The following is a 23,065-nucleotide window of genomic DNA, read 5'->3' on the forward strand; positions in this document are numbered from 1 at the left end:
AAATGTGCATGTCTATGTTTGACTGCTGGAAGTCCCCAGAGAAACTCAAGTGTGATTGCTCTGACATTGATAGGGCTCTGTGTGCATAAACCATGCCAGTGAATGCTAAATATTCATCTTTTGTTTCATGCCCTATATCCTTTGAAAATCTCACTTTTAAAAAGTCTTAAGTTCCCTGCCTAGAATATTTACTAATTACACAGAAAGGAATGCTTGTAATATCAAAAATACTGATTCTCAAATACATTCTGGAGCTGAGTATTGCAGGCATTGTTATTAATTTTGTTTTCAATCTTTTCCATAAAGCTGATGCATAATTCTATTTCTACAGTCAAACTTAAAGCTTGAAACTTGTAAGAAAATAAAGTAAAAAAAGTCAAAATAAAGAAAGGGCTATAAGGTGGTTGTATATGTGAATTGCTGCCTACAACACAGTGTTAGGGAATATACCTTGGACAATCACACTGCTCTAGCTATAACTACTTGTTCCACAAGCCTCACACTTGAGCTCACAACTTCTTTGTGCAACAGGACAAAAATGCAAGTATATAAATGTATCAAGAGCTACTAATTTCATCATTAAACCCGAAGAACAGAGACTGCAGAGGTTAATTTTTCAACATAAAATGCAATCAATAAAAAATAAATCCTCCTAAAGGAAAAAATAACACCTGGCAATAAATTGCCAACAAGTTGTATGATTCAGTGGTAACTAAGAAGGAAAAAGCTTACCTATTTTCATTCATATTGCAGTGATTTGCTGTTGTGATGCTTTGGGCAGAGGCAGCTAATCGTGAAGAACTCTCTCGCTCTAAGTGAGTCTTCTTGATGTCTCTGCACTCTTCCTCATTCTCACACTGAGTGAAGAGAAAAGCAACAATTTTTTATGGTTTGGATTTACTAGGGATCCAAAAATATTTCAACCAGTCAGGGACCGGTATTTTCTGTCATTTTGTTACAAATGATGATATTTTGTTTGAGTATATACCTAACAGCGATCAGAGACGATTGGTCCATGTCTTAAAAAATAAAATCTAAGGAGGCAGCATGTAAAAAAAGGGGTACTATATAAAACTTGGTTTCTACCACTTCCCCACTTGAACCAGGGTTGCCACCTTTCAGATACTAATAAAAGAAGAATGAAAAAATGAAGAAATATAAAACAATATCTAAGACTGCTTTAGATAAATTGTCCTCAGAAATATACAGATCCACCTGCACACATACAGTAGCTTAGAGGGCAACAGATGACTGGTTGCACAGCAAAACTGTCCAGAAATTGAGCAGATGGTGATCCCAGCTCAGAATGACTTTTGGGGTCAGATTGGTACAAACAGATCAGAAAGCTTGCTTGGTGGATAGCTTTGACCATGGAGTGGAGGGGGCCTTTCCCCGGCACCAGAAAGTGAGTTTCTGGGAAAAATAGTGCAGAAGGGTGGATGTGAGCAGAGGGCTGTGCCCACCCAAGCACTGTGACAGTGCTGCTGAGCAGGGGGCAACTAATGGACTATGGTCCAACTCCTACATCTATAGCCCCAAGGGAAAATGGGGGCACCAGGGTGTGAGGGAGCCAGGATCCCAGGTCTCTGCAAATGCATTCCTCACAAAACCAGGGCTGAGACTGAAGGGCTTGACTCCTGCTGACAGTCAGAAGGGAAAAAAGATGCTGCCTCTTCTTTAACCACACACACAGTGATATCACATAGACTATGACAAGACAGCAGAGAGTTGTCCCTTTGCTGACCTGAGCATCATTTCCAAATGCTCAGGTTTTGAGAGAAGCCTCAGGAGAGAAAATTATGCTTTTATAAAGGCAATGCCTTCACTAAGGCACGCAAAGGCACACGCTAGCAGTCAATGCTGTATCCAAGGAGCTGTGATCCCTCGCGGCCAGGAATTCCATCACCTCCAGGGATGGCATTTCCCCTGGGGTTTGGCCAGTCCCTACGTGGAAAGCAGGGACAAATCCCAGCCTGGAGAAGATGCTGCCATCGAGCACTGGACGTGGGTGCAAGCGGTGTTAGCCTCCCACTCGCTGGAGGCTCCCCTACCCCCTCTGATCGGTTCCCCAGCTGCTCACCTTGCGTTTCCTTCTAGATTTCGGTAAACCCTTCTCTGCTGGGGGTTCAGCACTACTACCCTGCGGGAAGCTGGCCGCCTGGTTTGCTCCGGCGCTCATGGCCAGCGGTTCTTCGGGCAAACGCTCTGGAATCCTGGACAAAAGAGCCAAGTCAATGTTGACCCACAGCGACTTTACCTCATCACTGTCTTTCAGAGGAGACAGGAGCTCATTCCTACCGAAAGGAACCAGGGTGTAAAACTGTTCCTCCAGCTCCTTTGCTATTTCACTACTAGTCCTGGCATTAATAGAGCCAAAGGCACTGCAGCCGCCGTGGGGTTTGCTGGCGGTGCCGGTCCCCGCGTCCTTGGCACCCCGCGGCTCGGGCCCGGCTGCCGCTGGCGCCTTGGGCAGCGGGCGCTCCTCCCGCTCCGACTCAGAGCCTGAGTCGGAGGAGGACGATGAGGATGAAGACTCGGTCTCGATGAACTCCTTGGATTTGGGCGCCGTTTTGCTCGGCCCTCGGGCCCGGCGCTTCTCGCCAGCTGCGGCCGAGCGGGGCTCCCGGCGGTGCCCCGCTCTGCAGCCGCCGCCGCCGGGCCGGGCCCTGGGCGCCTCGCCGGCGGCGCTGTCAGGGCAGCCGTGGCTCCGGGGGGGCTCCTCTGCGCTGGGGCAGGGCGGCCCGTCTGCAGCGGAGCTCCTCTCGGCTCTTCGCGGTGCCTTCTTCCCTGCTGCCCGCCTCGGCCCGCCGTCGGCAGCGAGCGGTGACTTCTGCCGGCTGCCCTTGCTGCCCGGCGCTTTGTTGGCGGTCCTGGGCCGCGGCCCGTCCCCCGCGGCGGCGGCGGCGGCGGCGGCGGCGGCGGCGGTGCGGTTCTCCTCACTGCGGTGCTCGGCCGGGCCCTCAGCCGGGGCCTTCTGTCCTTCCTGCCGCTCTACCTTCGCGCGGCCGTAGTAGGGATGGGCTTCCAGCGCCGGGCCATCGTGGTGGCTTAGGATGGGTGCTTTGTGAGGGGTGACTTTGTTCAGCCACTTGTCCAGCTGCCACTTGTTGGACGAGGGCGGCTCAGGCTGAAAGGGAAACAGACGGCAACGAGCTTAGTGCCGAGCCCCTGCTGCCCCCACGCCGGGGTCCCTCCGTGCGCCACAGAGATTCTCCTCCGGCCCCAGAGCCGCCCGGCCCCCGGCAACCCCCTGGCTCTGGCTCTGCGTGGCAGGACCGGCCCCATGCCATGATTTTGGTTTCAGAATCGGGTTTGGAGATGAAGGAGAAGGGTTTCTGTGATGCATCATTTCCAAGGGCGATTCACAACAGCAGTACTGCCATTGCCTCTACTGGGAAGCGCTTCCAAGTTTCCAAATAGAGAAAAATGCAATGGGAATAGGAAGGGACAAAAACAAGGCAGGGGTGCAGCTGAGGCTAGGGAAAGATAGCTCTCAGGAAAGCTAGGGATGTGTATTTTGTGTCCTGAGCCACTGCAGTATATACAGAAAGCATTTAAAGAGCATCCAAAGTGGGGAGTTGAAGGGCTAACCAGGCACTTCATTTAATCTGCCTAGTATGGACATTACAATCCAATGTTGTGTGGTGGTGCTGTCAAGTGTTCACTTTGTGAGTATTGTGTGGCTGTTAGTTTTTCTTTTAATGTCTGTCCCAACACTATCAAATTATAAGAACACATCTAAAACATAATGCTGTTTGCACAGGGAAGAAGTGGGGTAATAATGATTTCAAATGTAACCACAGCTGAGACAATGTTATTTCAGAACAATGTGTGACTTTTCTAGTGCTTCTTGCAATCAGTATTTTGAATGTAAAATAAAATGAAGAGGAAAGGCAAAACTCCCAAAAAGAAATACGTGATGGAGTAGATGGCTAGCCATAGCCTACCCCACAAAAGCCAAAGCGAAAAATTTCCTTATTTCCTCAGATGGAACCAATATTTGGTTCACTAGGCTATTGCATGTGAATAATCAAAAACTGTGTCATGAGTCAAACATGAAAACCATCAGTGCTCTGGAATAAAGTTTGCTCAAGAGAGAATATCCACAGGCTCTAACTTAAAAGAGTATCTTACTTCTTATTTAAAGTAGATGCCTGAGGGCAACACAGGTTTCCTGTACAGCCAAGGGCGCCTTCAGAATCACCCACTGAGGATTGTATGCACTCTACATGGAGCAAAGGCTCATAAAATAAGCAAAAAAATTAGATATTGGAATTCATATGATAAAGATATTCCTTCTAGCTAAAGTGTCCAATTTACTCATTACTGAGCCAGCTCAGATCTATGGGAAGTTTACAGGACTGGCTTACATTTATGTTTTTTAAAGCACGCTCCCTAATATCTGACATGAGGAATTTCTTTCCTGAGCTGTAAATCTTGAAAATGGATGGTCAGTATTTCTCTTGGACGAAGTTGTATTTTTACAGCCCTTAACTCTTTATCTAAAAATGAACAGTATTTTTTTTTACTGCTGTTGAAAATACAGATAGATTTGTTTGATGCCATTCACCATGCACATAATGAATTTACTAGATATATAATAAAAGGTTCACTATACATGGAAGTCTTTCCACTCTTCAGGTGTATTTCAGAAAAGGAGACACATCAGAAGCACATGGGGAAAAATACACCTCTGCCTGTAAGTATAGGTCAGAGTCAGTGCTGCTTGGAAGTTCAAAGAAACTTCAAATTCATCTGTTACATCCCATTCTGCCTTTCCATGTATCTTTCAATTCTTGAAAATGGCTTATGGATTTCAAGGAATCACAGTAAAACAGCAGAAAAAAGTCATTACATGCTACAGTGTTATAACCTGGCAGTGCAGGACTTTCCTAGAGTAGTATGTCTGTATTTAGGCATAATACCTATAGTCCTACCAACCTATCTGCCAATTATGAAGTTTGATAAAAAGGATCAACAGTGTTACCAGCTTTACTGGTTTTGTCAGAAGTTTCAGGTACACTTTTGAGGTTTAGCTAAATAAAAATTCAAATCTTTGTGGCTTCTGAAAAAAAAACCCCAAGATCTGGCTGCTAAAAAAATCCTTTAAGATGCATCTGATAAAAGTAAAATGTCTGCAGCCCATCAGATAAATTAAAAGAATCCAAATTTAAATAATCGGAATTTTAAAACCTTTCTCACTAATTTTGGTCCCTGATACCATTTTGGAATATTTGAAATTGTCAGTGTACATAAGTGATGCCAGTTCATTTTTGGAAGTAATTTATTCAATTGGTTGTTCTAACTGAAAATTACTGTACTTTGAAATCACATTAAAAAAAGAAGGTACCTTGCAAGAAAAAAATCATGACAGCCAAGAACAGATTTCAGGAATGGTAAAAAGATGGATTGGGAAAATTCACTTGAGGATTTCTGCCCATCCATTATACATCCCTAATTGTAATTATTTGTAGGAGAAAAAAAATCCCTAATTTCTGCTCCACACATCATTCTATGGACGAAAAGCTTGTTTGCCTGAATTGGAAGTTTTTCAGCAGCATGTAAGGATAGAAATACCTGTGAATATATATCCGGAGTATTCTGATACCAAAATGCTCTCTGCCCGTTGGTTTTGGTGTCATGGAAATGTGCTGCCCCTAGAACCTTTTAGAGAACTGGGCAGTTTTCAAGTGGGGTAAAGCCAGTGCTGTCCAGATGGGCACCAGTAATAGGAATAACAGTCTGTGATCAGCTGACTTGCAATTAAATATAGGTTTGGCATGAAAACTCAAACCAGGAAACTTAACAGAACAAAGATACTTTCAGGGATCAACGTACCACAGACATGCACACGTGCCAGGCTTCATGAAGAAACAGGAGGATGTGATATATTTCCTTAAATATTGTGGGTGGATTCATCTGTACAACATAGACACCTTAGCTAGTCAACAAGTTCCTTCTCCAGTCAGTGGACTACTCTTCTAGGGTGTGAAAAATTCCCTTTTGAAATAGACATATGAAATGGGCCAGATGAGCTGGGCCCTAAAAATGTCTTTTCCTCTCCACAGACTGGAAAGGGGAGGCTGAGGTGGTGAGCAGATGTAAGAATCTACAGGAGAAGTGTGCAAGTTTAGATGGGATGACTCCCACACAGCATGTCTATATATCTCAGATCTCTCCAAGGCTGCAAGTGCAACCAGAGACATGAATGGCATGCATCCAAAAAGAAACTTGTCAAAATGTTATCCAGAAACAGTTTCTAGGGTAAATGGTTGTTAAACAATGCCAGTGTAATGGGGTCACTCTATGCTTGTTATTACAAAGAGAGACCTAAGGTATGACTAAGATGTGGTAAATTTGAAGTAGGACACCACTTTCACTGAGAGATAAGAGAGCCTATGACATGTGCATGGACTTATCCCACCATCCCTGCAAGCTACTCTGCCTATGGTAAATCCATGTACTAATTTACCCTTGTGGTAACTTGCTTGTGTTGCCCTGCTATCAAATACTTCACTCAGGGCAATCTCCATAGAAATGTGGTGCTTTCTCATTATGTTTAAGGCACAGACAGATGATGAAGAAGAAGAAGATGATGATGATGATTATTATTACTATTACTTCATTGCTACTATTAACACTGCTGCTAATGCTTTAACAAATTAGAACTGGGCATTCCCATGTGTTAGGCACAGCACATATGTACTGTAAGAGGTGGTTCTTGAAACAAGGAGTTTTCTGGAGGGAAGAGAGAGTGTAGTTTGCAGTCTTTGTCAATAACAGGACAGCCAAAACCCATGAATCCTATTTTCAAAGGTAACAATAACATCTACAATTGGTCTAGTGGTAAAATTCAATTTTCTTTCGTATGTGTGATTCCTTAAAAAGGAGGAAGAAACCAACGGTTGTGAACTAGTCATAACAGCAAAGCCTGTAAAGGCCATTGCATCTGGTATGTGGGGCTGGTGGGGCTCAGAAAGGGGCATCTTTCTTTACTGTTAAGAAGGCCAGTGATCCTTTATCCCATGGGATAGCTTCTCTGCTTCCTTCCTGCCCATTCCCCACCCTTGTCCTCCCTCACAGTAGGAATTCATGATTGTCTAACCAAAGACAGCTTTAGAAAGGCCTGCAGGATAATTCAATGGAACAAAGAACAAACAAACCAAATTTTTAGCTTTAGAAATATAGCTTTTTCTATATACTTGGCACCCACATTTTTTTCAACCATCTAAAAAAGGATAAGACGTCATTGTTTTCCAGATTCCTTACTTATGACATTAATTAAGGTCATTCAAAGAATTTGTGATTTCAGCAAAGAAACAGAAGATAGAAGTCTCAGTTCCCTGTTCATAATTTTAGGTTTGGCAGTCCACAAAACTTTAACTACTCCCATTAATGTCTGAGGCACCTTAATTTGTCCACACCACTGAAACCAGTCTGAATGTTGTCTCCTGTTCTAGCTCAGCCATTATTCTTAGTTTACTGCAGACATAAAGTGAAGACAGCTGAGCTAGTCACTACTGGCTCTAAATAGTCAATGGAAAGAAACAGACACTTTTAGGGTGCAATTCATCTAATCTACTTTATATGTATGCTTTACAATGAGCTGCTTTTACACTCTAGGCTACTGCATTTAGGCACCTGAGGACAACTTTAAAATCTCAAAATGAGATAAGGGAAAAATTAGAGAAGACACGAAAGAGCACTTGAATTGTTATATAACCTCAAATGCAGATACACTGTCCCAGAAATAAAAATCTTTGAGTATATGCATATAATATTTCAGATTATGGAGGGGAAAAAAGAATGAAGGCATAGTAATGGTTTGCAGACTTCTACATTAAGTTCCCCTCAACCTTTAAATCTGGAGCTCCTGCACAGCATTGTGCTGGACAATTCAATTTCATTGACCCTGAAAGCACCAGTTAATGCTAAATCAGAAACCAAGATGTATTTACTTTTTCTGTCTTGTCCAATAGATTACATTAATTTTAAGACTAAATCTAGAATTGAGTCCACTACTTAAACTTAGGTGGATGTAGCCTCCCTATAGGGAGCTTCCAAAGACTTTTCCCTTTCCATTTGCTGGGTAAGAAACTGGCATAGACTTAAGAAAGATGGCTTCACTGGGTGCATAAATGTAAGTTAAAGCATTTATGCAAAGCTAAAAGGACTTCCAGTCAGAGACATCACTTGAGCATGTTTGAACTGGTGCTATCAGTCATATGATAGGCCTGGGAAAGCATTTACCCTTGGGGAAAACACAGGTATTTTACTTCCCTGGGACACCCATACCCTATCTGTGTGTGCTGTCTCCCATATCCCATCAAGGGCTGAAAACTGCCTATGAAAATCACTGCAGCCATCACATTTTTGAGTCAATTATATTTTTGTGCAGACATGTTTCATACAGCATGTCCTAGAAGGCAAACCATACAAATATAATGCAAAGAGACAAGCAATCTGTTGGAGTGGGGCAGCTGTTTCGTGACAATGATCACTGACAGCTCAGGCTCTGTACAAAAGTAGTTCTACAGATCTCAAGAGGATATGTGTAAAATGCTCAAGAGAAGGCACTTCCTCCATGTTTCCATGACTTAGTTCTCTGCTGGACTTTATGAAATCCACGACCTGCCTCAGTTAATTAGTTCTGTGTGTTTTCTGAGGAATTGCTGCTCTTGGGTCCAAGCAACATGGGTATCTGCCTAGATAGTAAGCACTCCTCCACTCCTATGCTTCTCCTCCTTTCATCTCATATCTCCTTCCCCTTTCTTTCTTCTCTTTGCCCCTTTTCTTCCACCTTTTGATACCCCACAGGGAGAGGAGAGACCGAGCATGAGATCTTTGCACTAATTCCAGCAGGGAATTACGTAGACAGAGAACAAGGTCTTAACAGGTCAGATGAGAAAGCTCAGAATGGGAAGTAAGACACGGGGTACTGCAAGGAGAGCAACAAGAGAGACTGGAAAGAAGAAAGAAGGATGTAGGAAGTGGACAAAGCAAGAGGAAAATTAACTGGAAATGGGTCTGAAAGTACTGTGAGGGAAAGACAGAAGATAAGTATTAAACAAGGAACAAAAGTGACAGAACCTGAGAAAAAATATATTAGGAATGTTTCTGTGAATACTGCATTTTGTTCAATTGGAAACATGGCTCCAAATAACCAAGGAAAATATGAGGAAAGGTTTGCTGTCTTTACAGCATAATTTTTTTCAGGTTGAGAGAATAGGTGAGACATAGTTTTAGGGGGAGGATTCTAGTGACTGGATGGTTTATGTGGAGTAGGAAAATACACAGGCTGTATTTCATGTGTATTTACAATCTTGCCACTAGATTTTTGAATATTTTTACATATATTTAGGTGTGTGATGTGGCTGGGGAGTTCATAGTTTAATTCTAAACGTGTGTATTGACCAAAACATGTAAAAATGTCAATCCTGGTAGAAAAGCAGAGCAGAAAAAGCAGCTTTGTTGTGTCTGTTGAGCTTTCTACAGAGGTGAAAGCAGAAGGTGTCACAGCACTGGCAGCTTAATTGTAGTTTGGCTAGGGCTTGTCTACATGTGGAAATTTTCGATGCTAGCTTTCCAGATGACTAGTTGGGGCTCAGTGTTTTGCACTGTGAGTAATTCAGTTTAGTCCATTTTGGAGGTGAATTGAAAGAAATCACATAAAGGCAGAAGTAACAGAGAATAATTCACTTAGAGAGTGAGGCAAGGGAAGTGTGTGAGTGAACAACTGGTTTCTTTCAAAAATCCACCCTCAAACTGATTTTATAATAGCTTCCCTAGGCAGGGAAACCTTTAGTTGCCTTGCAGTGCTCAGAGCCCACATCAGGACTTAGACACTAAGCAAGCCATTGCTATGGAGGCAGAGTTGCATATAACTTCAAGCAAGCTGTGAGCCTTGCAAGGTGCTCCACTCATGGCCAATTTGAAGAAAATGTAACAGGATTATTTCTTTCTTCATTTTTGTTTCAAATGCTTTAATCTGCTCCAAGATCCCCCACCACTTACATTTCATAGCATGCCAGGAGGAGGATCCTTGGGGCTTTCTCTGCTTTTTTTTTCTTTTCATGCATCAGCTCACAGCCTCCTTGTGTTGGCTTGGCTGTGAAAAGGTGTGAGTGGGTGTAGTAGCAGAGTGCCACCCTAAATCCTGAAGAGAGAAGCCCTTACCTCTGGGCTGGAGTAATGCGAGGGCTTGCTGCCGTCGCTCTCGCTGGAGCTGCTTTCGCTCTCTGAGTCAGACTCGGAGCTGGTCTCGGATTCACTGGAGCTGCTGCTGCTCGACCCCTTGCTGGAGAGTCCCGGGGCTCGGGCACCGGGCTGCGGCACCACCAGGCTGCCAGCCCCACACACAGCCCATGGGGTACGGGGACAGGGGAGGGAAGAGAAGAGAACAGGAGCATAAATATACAAACCCCATATACAAGAACCATGCTGTTTTAGGGAGCGTACTCTCCGAATGCGTGTGAGCTCGTCTCTGCTGCTAATGAAGAGTGAAGTGACTTCAACATTACTTTGCTATAAATGGGGGGGAAAATAGGGGGTTACTCTCATATCCATTTAAACCCATAGCCTTTGCCATCTTTTTCATCGCAGGAGAGTCAAGCTTTCACTTCACCTTGTCTCTTTTCCCATTCCACAGATATTGTAGGATATATTAAAAATACCACGTGCTAAAAAGCAGTATAGAAAGCAGTTTTATGCTGTCTAATGAACACTCAGCCCAGAGGTGGAAGCATGAGACTGAAAAGGTGAACAATTAAGAAATGGAGTTGAACCCCACACTACCAGTCATAAGTAGTAATAGCAATAACCATAAAAATAACAATAATAATACATCTTCACTGGAGCTTTCCAATGCCCATCTTCCATTCTGCACACTTCTTAACCTACCCATAAATGATGTGGTTACCATCTTGATATTGACAATTCAAGATCTAAGACTCAGCCTGCAAAAACTTGAAGAGCTCAGGCTTGTGTTTTTGCACGTCAGCAGTGCAGTACTGTCAGCAGAGGTACTTGCCTTCTTTAAAGTTATGTTTGCATGCAAGTGTTTGTATTAGCAGGTCTGGCAGCAGAAGAAATGTGTATTTTCCTGAAATAGTTGACCATGCATATTAAAAATATCACAGTCATAAAGACCCGAGTGTGAAATATCATACTAAGTCACCCAGTTTATTCCCTAGGCAATGCAATATTGTTCCCTATAGCAGGGTGCATTTTCTAGTGAGTTGTCCAATTTGATTTTAAATGACTTGAATGCAGCTTTTACTTTTACCCCTGGGAAACGTGTCTGCAAACTAACCCAAATTCCACTGTCAGAAATTTCTCCCTACATTCAACCTGAAGTTGCCCTTTTAAAATTTATAGTTGTTACTTATTATTTCATCGTATTACTAATAGTTACTATGATAAATTATCCTCCTCCCTTTTTGCTCTCACATTTTTGCAGATTGTTTTCCTGTCCTTCTTCAGTCATCTTTCAGACAAGGCCTTACACATACACTTCTTCTGATCTTTCTTCATAAGTCATTATCTCCAGGGATATGGGATCATTTTTATGGCTCTTTTCTGAACTCATTCCAATTTGTCTATATCTCTCTGATAACAGGGTGCCCAAAACAGAGTGCAGCATTATAGATGGCTTCTCACTACAGCCCCGCAGTGAAGGGCTATTACCTTCCTGCTCCTTGATGTGTTGCTTCTGTAAACATATATCCGAGCTGTGAGGGAATGTATAGTCCATTAACATCCCTACCTCTCTTTCAACACTGCTTTCTTCACAATTCCTCTACTGATAGCTACATGATTATTTGCTACCAGAGAGATTAGCTCGCTCTTTTTCTTCATACCTGATCTCATTTTCCTCTTTTACCTTGCAAGCTTCTAGCTCCTTTTGATTTATTTCACTGCCCTCAGAGGTGTCTGCAGCAACTTCTGATTTAGTATCAAATGCAAACTTAATTAAATGGTTATTCACTTCCTTTTCCAGATCATTAATGAGACTGTTAAATAAACCCCACATGAAACACTCTGGCACCCTGATAACCATCTCTTCCCAACTCCATTCACCGGTGTTTATCATTACCCTTGTTTATGCTCCATCAGTCAAATATTGTGGCTAATGCAATGTGATCTTGGAGATGCATTTGGTGAGAAATAATATCTAATAATTAATTACAGTTCTGCTATGTTGCACCTAATGAATTGTCTTTGCATGCTAATGGTACTTTTCATTATGGAAAAGTGATACCTGACACCTTGCACAAGCCACATATGACAGGCAATTCCTGAGGCTTTGAAAAGGGGCCAGGCCCCAGCAGAGATGCAGTTTCAAGTCCAAAATTCCCATGGCTGCATACTTTCTGGCCCTCTCCCTGCCTCCCCTAACATATGCCAGCCTTTCCCCTCTGGACCACCTGTCTTGCACAAGCCAGTACTCCCACCACATTGCATTTACTTGCAGCATCCCTGCTGCCTTTTGCTAGGAAGTGGCACAGCTGCCCCTGGCTTTCTTGCTCCAGAGTTTTTGGTTGCTTGGGGAATCATGACATTGTTGGAGAGCTTTCTGCATCCTCCAAAGCACAGTGGGGCCAGGCAGTGGAAAAAAATCTCACCTGTGATTTCACCTTACTAATTAAAAGCAAGCAAAATAAACAGGAGAGGGAGGAGCTCACATCCATTTATATATTTTTATATATATTTTTATTTCCATCCTTGTAACTAGTAGATGGTAGAGTGAGGGGTGGCAGTAAAAGCTTGTGTTCTGTCAGGATGGCTTGGTGCTACATGCATGGTCACAGAAGTGTCTGCCAGCTCCTGGGCGGCAAAAGGTCTGTCTTTGTGCACAGGCATTACATGCACCAGTTACAAGGACTGCCTTTAAAAACTTGGTTTTTCGTCCATTTTTTTGTAGGTGCGTTAAAGACAAGATTTTCAGGCAGCCATTTGTGTAACTTAAGGCACAGAGGTGACAGGAACAGCTGGTAAGATGTAAAAAAAATTTCCTTCTTGGAGAAGGAAAATTGATATTTTGTAAACAGCTTCAGGACAATTCAGCTTTCCCCTTGCTCAGGTTGCCCAGTGAACTCTAGATCTAAGCTGCTCACTTATACTAACAGATTGCAGTTAATCCCTTGCTAATAAAATAGTAAGAGCTATATACAAGCCATTATGAATAGGTTTTGTGGTTTTGATTTTTTTTCCTTATGAGAATGTGGAAAGAATACGAAAAGTTAACTGCCTTTTCCGACAGTGTAGCTTAGGGAGTGCCTTTGACAGTGTCTGACTGATGGATTTCCAGTCCTCTCCACAACAAGCATTGTGACTGAAAAGTTCTTGAGCATCAAAAACCATCTGCACATTTATGTCCTGCCCTTAGTGACTGTGGTTTTAATTTTTAAACCATCATTTTTATTTGTCATTGACTGAAGTATTCAGAAATTGCTACATAGGGGATGAGGGGGGAAAAAACCCATGGTAATATTTCTTTTCTGTTGTGACATGAAATGTTTTTCTAGGCTGCTGAATAGAAATTGTTACTACAGCCCTCGATATAAAATATAACTGTTGGATTCTTCACAAACATCTGGAAATCTATGCTTGCTGTTCTAATGGTGGCCAATATACTACAAATATTAAACATTACAGTACTTTTCCATTTATGCTGATACTGCTGAAGTCTCCTGTCCCCCTTCTACTTTTTAAATTTTGAAATATAGCATATTCTTATAAGGATCCTCATTATGTTACACTGACCAGGATAATAATAGTTACATCTGTTTTAATGCACTCTTATTAAAATACAACCTTTTAAAAAAAATTAGTAACTTTTATTTTGGACTGCTCTGTCTGAAGGATGTAAACAAGATCATGCAGTTAGACTGATTTGCATTTTAATGGCTGTGGCACATAAGATTTGTGCATATTTTGCTACCGGTTTATGCCCTGGTTTATGCCCCAGAATTAATTACCACATCATAGAATTTATATTTTTATTTTAAGGAATTAAACAACAATTTGGGTGAGAACCACTTTAAAGCTCTTAACCAGAACATGCACTCTCTGACTTAAGAGAGAGAGAAAATACCTTGTAAATTTGCCAGAAGTTCAATAATAAGCCCATTTAAAAACCAGCACACCATCTGAAGTTTCTGATCTCCCATCACCCTGGCTACAGGGGACCTGGGCACCTAATTGCCCTGCAAGTCTCCAACAACCTGTTTTCCTGCTCTGTCTAGTGGACAACTGACCCCTCTTAGAAGAACTGCTAGATTCCTCATAGCCTCAATTTTTCTCACATGTGCAGGTTCAGAAACCCAGCTATTTGGGGATATTAATACTTCTTCTCCACTCTTACTAACTTGTGATCTAAGTTGAGAGGTGGAGATATCTCAATCCCTGCACAAGGCCTAGAGGTCACTTCTTGTTACCAGTTTTTAGCCCCATCAGGCTGCATGGCCAAGGCACCAAGGTGATTTGAGTTATGCAGGAAGGTGCCAGAGTTGACTGTTCAGTCAGTGGAGACAGATTCCCAAATGAGATTACTTTGGTGGCCCTCAGGAGACCTCTTCAGGTTAATCACAGGATCTGAGTCCTGCTCTATGCTTCATATTAAGCTGCTGCTTACAGCTGCACTACTTCCCATGGTAATAAATCATGGCACTCAGCACTAGCCACAAGAATTTCCCAGGCTAGGCATATGCTGCATTGCAGGAATTCAGGCCCAAAGACATGGCATCTGGATGTAGTATGGATAAAGATACAATGATGTAGTTCTTTACCAAACTGCAAGCATTCAGTGACAATATAAAGAGAAAAATCCCTCTGATGCTGAAGAATTTGTGATCCCAGTTCTTCACTGTGTTACAATACGAAGGCACTTTATACCTACTTTACATGGGCATGAATGATTATCAGGAATGTAACACAAGGGAGAATCAGGCCTTGGAGAAAGGACTCAGCCAAAGGAACATATCAGAGTGAGCCTCTCAAATACTGTTCCAGTCACAACAAAGGCTACACAAATGCTAACAGAATCACAGAATCATTAAGGTTGGAAAAGAATTCCAAGATCATCAAGCCCAGCCTTTGACCAAATACTACCACGCCCACTAAATCATATCACAAAGTGCCATGTCTACTCATTTTTTGAACACTTTAGGTATGGTGACTCCACCACTTCCTTTACCACTCTTTCAGTGAGGAATTTTTCCCAATATTTAACCTTGGCAGCATTTGAGGCCATTTCCTCTTGTCCTATCACTAGTTCCATGGAAGACAAGGCTGACACCCACCTCACCACATCCTCATTTAAGGTAGTTGTAGAGAGCAATAAGGGCTACCCTGAGCCTTCTTCAGTGTAAACAAGCCCAGTTTCCTCAGCTATTCCTCAGGGACTTATGTCCCAGAACTTTCACTAGCATTGTTGCCCTTTACTGGACCTGCTCCAGCACCTCAGTGCCCTTCTTGTAGTGAGGTGCCCAAAACTGAGGTGTGGCCTCACCAGTGCCGAGCAGGGAGAAAATGAATCATATTTTAGAGTCCAGTTGGTCTGTGTAATTTCACTTTGCAAGAATTGCATCCAAAGCTTTCTTACCAAAAAGGTCTTACACCATCAGACATTATCTGCTGTATTTGTTTCTGTGTCTGGAGATAGGGCCCTATTTATCCTGTGTCATCTGCACAGCTGTGATCATCTAAACTATTTTTCTTCTAAATCTCATTCTAGTGTGCAGCTGCTAAATGGCTGTGACTTCCCAGAGGAGAGAGAAATGCAACAGCTAGTGAGAAGAGGTTATTTGAATAAACAAGTGACATTGTTAGGGATCACACTGTCAACACTGAGAGGTAAGTGTGGAGAAGGTTATCTAAATTCATATGCCACAAACATTTGAGAAAATTCTATGAAAGGCTGTATGGATACTTGGAGTATTTGTGATACCCAGAAGATCAAGGCCAATTGTGGGAAAACAATACTCTGAAACAGACACCAGTGCCTTAGCTGGTATAAACTGTCATAGCTCCATTGACTTCAATTAGGCTACAGTGATTTGAATCCAAGAGTAAATCTGACCAGGACTCTGAAACAGTATTTCAAATTCAGTAATGAAAACATATTCCATGGTTTAAAGCAGCTCTGTTGGCAGAGCATCTATTTTGATTCCAGATTAAAGTATCTGAAACACCACTTCCTTCTTCCCTCAGAGCAAACCTACAACCCATCAAAGGTCTTTTACAGAAAGCTCTTTATCCCTTTATTACAAGAAGCGAATTCCATGTGGTGCTTCCTCAAAGCACAGACTGAGAACATTGTGCCAAGATCTGTATAAATATCTCTGCTGCCTGGCACTGAAGATATTGCTTGTCTCTTATGCACACAGTAGGGAATTCCTGTCTCAATAATTGTGAATGGATCACAGAAGCCATGAAAATGCCCACTTCTTGCTGCTGCCCGTGTATATTTCTCAAATTCTCTTCCAGCAAAGAACTCTGAAGCATGGAAATTTTAAGTACTTGAAGATCAGGCCATCCCAGTATTGTAACAGAACATATTGGGGATATCTTCTGAGGCAACTGTAGAATGCCAAGAAATAGCACCATAAGGACAGCCTATGGAATGGAGGTGGACCTCATCCATTTCTTTCAGGACAAAATCATGCTGAGAAAAGGGAAATGATACCATAAACTCTAGAACATGCACAGACAGCAGCCAGATACCACCATGGTTTAAAATACCAGTACAAAGACTGCTTGTGTATTTAACATTCAAAGATGAGTACAACCACAAAGTCATAGAAAGACTTGGGTTGGAAAGCACCTTAAAGATCATCTAGTTCCAACTCCACTGATCTTCAGGGTCCATTTTAACCCAAGCCTTTCCACGACTCCATGCTTCTATGATAAAAAGGCTCTGCTCTAGTTTTAGGTCTGCCCCATTGTGTCTGAATGACCAAATGAAATTACTCTTCCAGGGCTCCAGCCATTATCCCATACATGGGTATGACCAAACTTCTCACTGTCAGTGTGTTAGGAGATGTCCTTCATTATTCTTTAAATAGCACTTGGACACCCATTCTCTAAAGTCAGTATGGAAGTGATTTATGGTTTTGTACCTTTTGTACCTTTGCTAACTATATGCATTACACCAATTAAATGTCTGAATTCTTTCCAGTTATCAATTGCAAAAGCCTATGGTTCACTAACAGGAAAAGACAGTTAGCCCTGCCATGTCCTGCTGTTTCAGCCTAAACGCAAAAAAAATGAGGCTCAACACTTTCCTTTCTCCAGGTAAACGATTTCCCAGGAGTTTGTTAATATCTTTAGGAAACAGAGAAATGTTTTCATACCTCATTCCTGTAATGGATGAGGTATGAAATGGGAGTCATGATGAGTGAGAGTCCTGGAGGTTGTTCGGCTTGTCACAATATATAACGCTTCTGTGAAAGCACTGCATTACCTTAGCTGCACCACCTTTGTACAGCACAGCTAATAAAGCACAGCTGCCAAGAACAGAGTTCACAGGCCCCACCTATATTTTAACACTTTCCCTGGGAGCTTCTTAAATAGTTTGTGCTGACAAGACTACAAGTATCATCTGATAATGCAAACTGAAGGCAAACCAGATCTCTCTGAAGAGAGTCAGGTGTGCACTGTGCAATTGTAGCTTGTCAGAATAGTCACTAAAGAAAAACTGATAGGAAAGGCTATTTAAAAGAACAAGCTATGAAGCTCATGCACACACACCCTGAAGAAAATCCATTCTGGCAAGGGCCATCTACTTAAGGTCTAGTTGATACTGGAGGCAGCCAAATCACAGCTCCACTGTGAAGGAATATGGTAGAAAAGAGAAAGCCACTAGAAAAAACACACTTTGAGTAAAAAAAACCTTCCTAAAATAAAATGCTAGGTAACAGTTAATAGTGACACCTCTGTATAAATCGGTCTATCAAGAGGAGCATGTACCAGGGTATCTGAGATGAAAAGGTCCAGTAGACCTGGAGCAGCATTTATGTGGGGGTGAAGTGATTAGTCAGCAGGCTGACAGCTGTACTGGGAGCCTGGTGCCAGATTCCAGTGTCTGCTTTCCACTGCTGCCAAGTGTTTGCTTGTTGCTCCAGATAAATGGAGCATCAGCAGTGTTTTATTTGACCTGCTCACAAGAAAAATAAAGCAACTCTGACTTCCTTGATGTGTTTGTCATTGACCTTGCATCAGCTGAATATGAGTGGAGAGAATCCCTGGTCTGGGCAAGTTAACTCTTTAGTAGAAGAGGACTGATAGGGTCTTTTTACCTTGGTAGATTAATTAGTCTCTTAATGACTCAAAGTACAGTGACTTGAAAAGAAGAAATGACAGGCATAGTCTAGGTGTCCTATATTGTCCTTGGAACATGGCCTTGGACCAATGGCCTGGAGAATGATGAACAGCTTTGAGAATAGTCCATGAACAGCACCCTTCTGCCTCCCCTGTGAAATCAGGAAGCAATCTCTATAGAGGTGGTTTTTTTGAGGGGGAGGAAGGGAGGGCAAGAAATAAATTGGAACTGGATAAAGTCATTGAGAAGATTCAGTCATAGAATACTGCTTTTGATTTCCCCCTGAGACCAAGGGCAATGGCTTTTTTGTGTTTTCATTCATATGTACCCAAGAACTTCTAATTTTTCATTTTTTCATTATTTTGGCCATGTTAGGAACATTCTATTTGAGACCCCTCTATTGTCTGGTCAAGGCCAATTTGTGCCCTCTGCAGATTCCTACATCTCTTGATGGACTTAGAAAGAATCTAAGATCCTAAGAATTGCTTAAACTTTGTGCTTGGTATGCCCAGCATCTTGTGCATTGTAATCTGAATGGAAAGCCAGGGAGGTTTGGTTCAGATTCCTCTTCATAATTTTCTTTCCAAGGTTCTGCCACCTCTCTCCACTTGTATTAAGGTGGGGTTGGTATCCAGTATGAAGACCTATATCCACTCCCAACTCAGTATTCCACTATTTAATTAAACACAGTCAAAAGCTGATCCCCTGTCAGATTCAATTGTACCAGTACCAGGAACAATTATATCTGTCTCAGGAACAGATCCTAACATTTTGAAGGTGATCCCAGCAGCCTGGTTGGCTTCAACTTGCCAAGACACATGCTAGAAAAATAAGCACTGGAACCAATCATCAGTGAAGATAAGGAACTTTTTCCCTGGTAATGGTAATGGCACTTTCACTGCAATGGTAATTGCAGAAACTAGGCAAAGGAGCAATGCTCCTTTAATGACTTTAACCCATCATTTTCAATGCATCTCATCAGGAGATTTTGATACACTTTCACTGGATATTAGACAGGGTGTTGCTCTTTTTGCCTCTTTTATTTCCTAAAATGTGAAGTGTAAATGTACTTCTATCCAAGAGAACAGCAGTTTTAGCTTGTGAGTGACAGCTTCATCAAGCCTCAGAAGAAAACCACAGCAATGCAGACTAGAAAATCTTCATCTGCACTAGTCTGCCATCACCTTATTTCAGAACAACTTAATTTTGTGGCTGGCCATCAAAACAAACAGCCTTTTGTAGTCTTCAGACACTGTCATACCTCGCCTCAGCACAACAGTCATTTGCCTCAGTCAGCAGAGCCCTGGGTACGGTTCTGCCTTGCAAGACCTCTCACTAAGCTCTGAGAGTCCAAATACAGATGAACTTGTGCAGATAAAATTACTAACTACCATAATGGCTGTCCAAATGGGTGCAATAAATTTCAGCATGAGACAAACTCTCTCAGGTTTTACTGACTCTTAATGCTGCTGCTGCCAGCTTTAGTGTTACTCTTTGACTCAAGCCATATTCTGTTGTCTCCCAAAGGTCTTTTTGGCCCGTCAGCTCTAATCAATATGCTGCCTTGAGAAGAAGCTTGTTTTAAGTAGGTTTGCTCACCATAAAGAACCATAAAAAGAAAATTTGACTTCTAGTCCTTGTCAGCATATATCACTCCCTATGCAGAACAGCATTTAGATGGTCTGCTATTTGAATCCAAGTGCTCTCTTTTATATGTTTCAAAAAATGACAAATGCCTGGAAAAAAAATGCATAGTTGTTCTACAGAAGAAGACATTAGGCAGGCTCAGGAATGGCAAGCAGAACAGTTAATAAAGCCCAGAATTGTAGCAGAGAGGATGTTAAAAGCTAATTAGTTTGAGATTATTTGAAGACTTGAGAAAGGTTCTTCTGTTCTTCTTTCTGTTGTAGGCACAGCCTGTTTTCCATCACCATCCAAGAATACTTTAATATGTTTTTAGAAAGAATTGCCCAGGATATGCTGTTTACCTATTATTGACATGTTAGCTGGAAATAAAGAATGTTTAAAATTAATTTTTAGCTGTTGAGAATTTGCTTGTGATGCAGCCTTACGTTTTCAGTGGTCTGAGCCACTGGCAAAAAACCTTCCATTCTGACCAGGCTCAGATTCTTGATCCCTTATTCTGATTTCGTGCTATTACACTTTACAACTTGGATAAGAGTACCCAGAAGTGCTCCTAAAGAGCAGGGATGGTCTGTCTAGTGGGGGTGTCAGGATCTGACCCAGCAAACACAGCTGCAGGTAATTGATGAAGGATTTTGAAGCAGAGAGCAGTGGTGTCTACAAGTAACCTTTGCTGTGCCTTCCTCAGGTGTAATGTGGTCTGTGAAAAACTATGAAGAAGTATGATATGCACAAATATATAAATGTTAGGAAGAATTATATAAATTGCCCTTTACAATTCAAAAGAAAAAAATTAAATGTGAATTGCATCTTTTTGTTAGATGTTATCCATGGAAAATAAATTTGAGGTTTACTCAGGCACACACAGATGATGAAGGGAGGCAGAAATAAATTTCAAAGTAAATATAATTTTATTTGCTTTATTAATCTAGAATGTGGTACCAATGTGTCTGGACTCAGTGGTTCCCCAGCTGCAACCTCCTGCAGGATGTTATCAATCCTTTCTTTCTGTGAAATGTGCTACCAACTACTACGAAAAACACTAGATCTGTATGACATTTTAATTAAAAAAAAAAAATTGGACTTATACCATGCTGTGTCCTGATGTAGCTAAACATATATCTTCCAATATACCTTTCAATCCATATCTCACATGTTTTGCTGTTCATTAACCACCCTGCATCTTTGTAGGTTTCCTGTGAATTTACAGTATCGCTAAAGCACGTGGAGATACCTTTGCCTATTCTTCAAAGCATCTTCTGCTCTCCCTGCCTTTCCCAGTGGGGCAGAAAGGAAATGCACACATGACAGTAGGGAGAGGGCACAGGGACAGGAAGGAATATTGCTAGCTGGTGCTGCTTCCCCTCCCAGTGGCACTACAAGCTGTTGCTGTCTTTTTCCTCTCTCTGCCCCCAGGCCAATAGTCCCTTTCTGGCAAAAAAGGTCTTGCTGCAGTGCCTCAAACATGCCCCTGCCTGCCTGAGCTCCTGCATGGTCTAGGATGTGCTGTGCCAAGTGGTGAGCCTCTTCAGAGCAGGACTGTGTGTTCAGCACTGTGATCCAGCACGGAGACTGTTAAAGGTGTAGGAGTCAGCATGTGCTGCTGCTGGGAGTTCACTGCCCAGCTGTGAGGATATATATTCAGTGCTTCTTTAAAAGGGTATCACATCACCTGCCTGCAGCTGGGAAACAGCTGGGGGAAACTTGGAGAGTCTGCACAAGAGCTTTGCTGAGATGAGACACAGATTTCCAGGAGAGTATGATTTTCCATAGTCAGTGCAGCATGAAACTACCTCTTGGGGATCTTTTATTTTTACCCCCCCAATACAACCCAAAGTGCAGCTTGGGGAGAAAGTTCAAGTGTTGGGTCTTTGCCATTATCTTAGGCACTAGGGGAGAAAGCTAGATGACTTTGTTGATAACTACTAGCTTGAAGACCCCAGCAGGCCTTCAGACAGTTTTATTAATCATAAAAGTCATTAAAAATGGCCAATTCCTCAGGGGCAAAGGAAAAACAAAACCTTGGAAGAATGAATCAGAGCAGGCATCTCCCATTCTTAAGAGCACTCCGTTCAACATGCTCTGCAGGAAACTGAAAGGGAATATTTAGGGCTGATACTCCCAAGCAATATAATCTAATGCTTTCTCAGGGAAGGGGCAAGCTTCCTTATGGACTTGGACTGCAACAAAGAAAAATATTGATGGACTCTGTGTACAGCTGGGAGGCAATGAACTCTCAGTCAGTTGACTCAGAGGTTTGCATGTCACATCCAGCAAGATAGTCTTCCCTTTTGCCTTTGAACTTAGCCTTTCTTCTTTTACTTTTTTGCTTTCCCCTGGCCTCTCCCTGGATCCAGATCTGGGCTCTGCAGTAAAGGAGAGACATGGAGACCAGCGAAGTGCCATGAAGATGATTAAGGGATTAGAACTTCTTTCAGATGAAGAGACTGAGATGACTTAGACAGATAAATGCCTGACAGGAGGAAGTAAAGAAGACAGAGCTAGGCTCTTCTCAGTGGTGCCCAGTGACAGGACAAGAAGTAAAGAACAAAAATCGAAACACATTTAAATATATTCCATTTAAATATAACAGAAAATTTTTCTTTTGCTGTCAGGATGGTCAAACTCTTGAAGAGGTTACACAAAGAGGCTGTGGAGTCTCCACCCTGGGAGATGCCAACTTTGGCCCTGAGCAACCATTTTAGCTGATGCTGTTCTGAGTGGGGATTGGACGGGATGATCCCCAGAGACGCCTTCCTCAGTCACTGTGTGACCCTGTTGGGGCTGGCTCAAGTACCACAAATTATGGTGCTAACTAATGTGATAATGTGATAACCACATGGGCACTGAGTGGCTCCTGAGCTCCATCTGGCCATGAGTGTCCCCCTGTTTTGTGTCTAAAGCTCACTCAGGTGACTACTAAGCCACTGCCCCAACTTTACTGAAATGTGGACTTGGCCTCAGGCACCAAATCTACAGCTGAAACATGTCAGCTGCCTATCACATGGTCACAGCTTCACTCCCTACTCCATCCTTTTGCAGGCTACTCCATGCTTGCCAGAGTAAAATGGACTCAGGGGGTGTTTATGAGGTTCATTT

At 42.4% G+C, this 23,065-nt stretch overlaps 1 protein-coding gene across 1 annotated transcript in view; it reads right to left on the reverse strand.

The window, feature by feature from the left end:
* LOC130253335 (AF4/FMR2 family member 3-like) overlaps positions 1–23,065 on the reverse strand; it is a 91,339-nt gene that overhangs the window by 38,645 nt on the left and 29,629 nt on the right. Inside the window, exons 3-5 of the mRNA XM_056491848.1 lie at positions 10,177–10,342; positions 2,081–3,127; positions 733–857 (exon numbers count right to left, since the gene is read on the reverse strand). Coding sequence (XP_056347823.1) covers positions 733–857; positions 2,081–3,127; positions 10,177–10,342 — 1,338 coding nt within the window. The remainder of the gene's footprint in view (positions 1–732; positions 858–2,080; positions 3,128–10,176; positions 10,343–23,065) is intronic.

This window comes from Oenanthe melanoleuca, chromosome 1 (genome assembly GCF_029582105.1).
Source record: "Oenanthe melanoleuca isolate GR-GAL-2019-014 chromosome 1, OMel1.0, whole genome shotgun sequence".
Taxonomy (NCBI): domain Eukaryota; kingdom Metazoa; phylum Chordata; class Aves; order Passeriformes; family Muscicapidae; genus Oenanthe; species Oenanthe melanoleuca.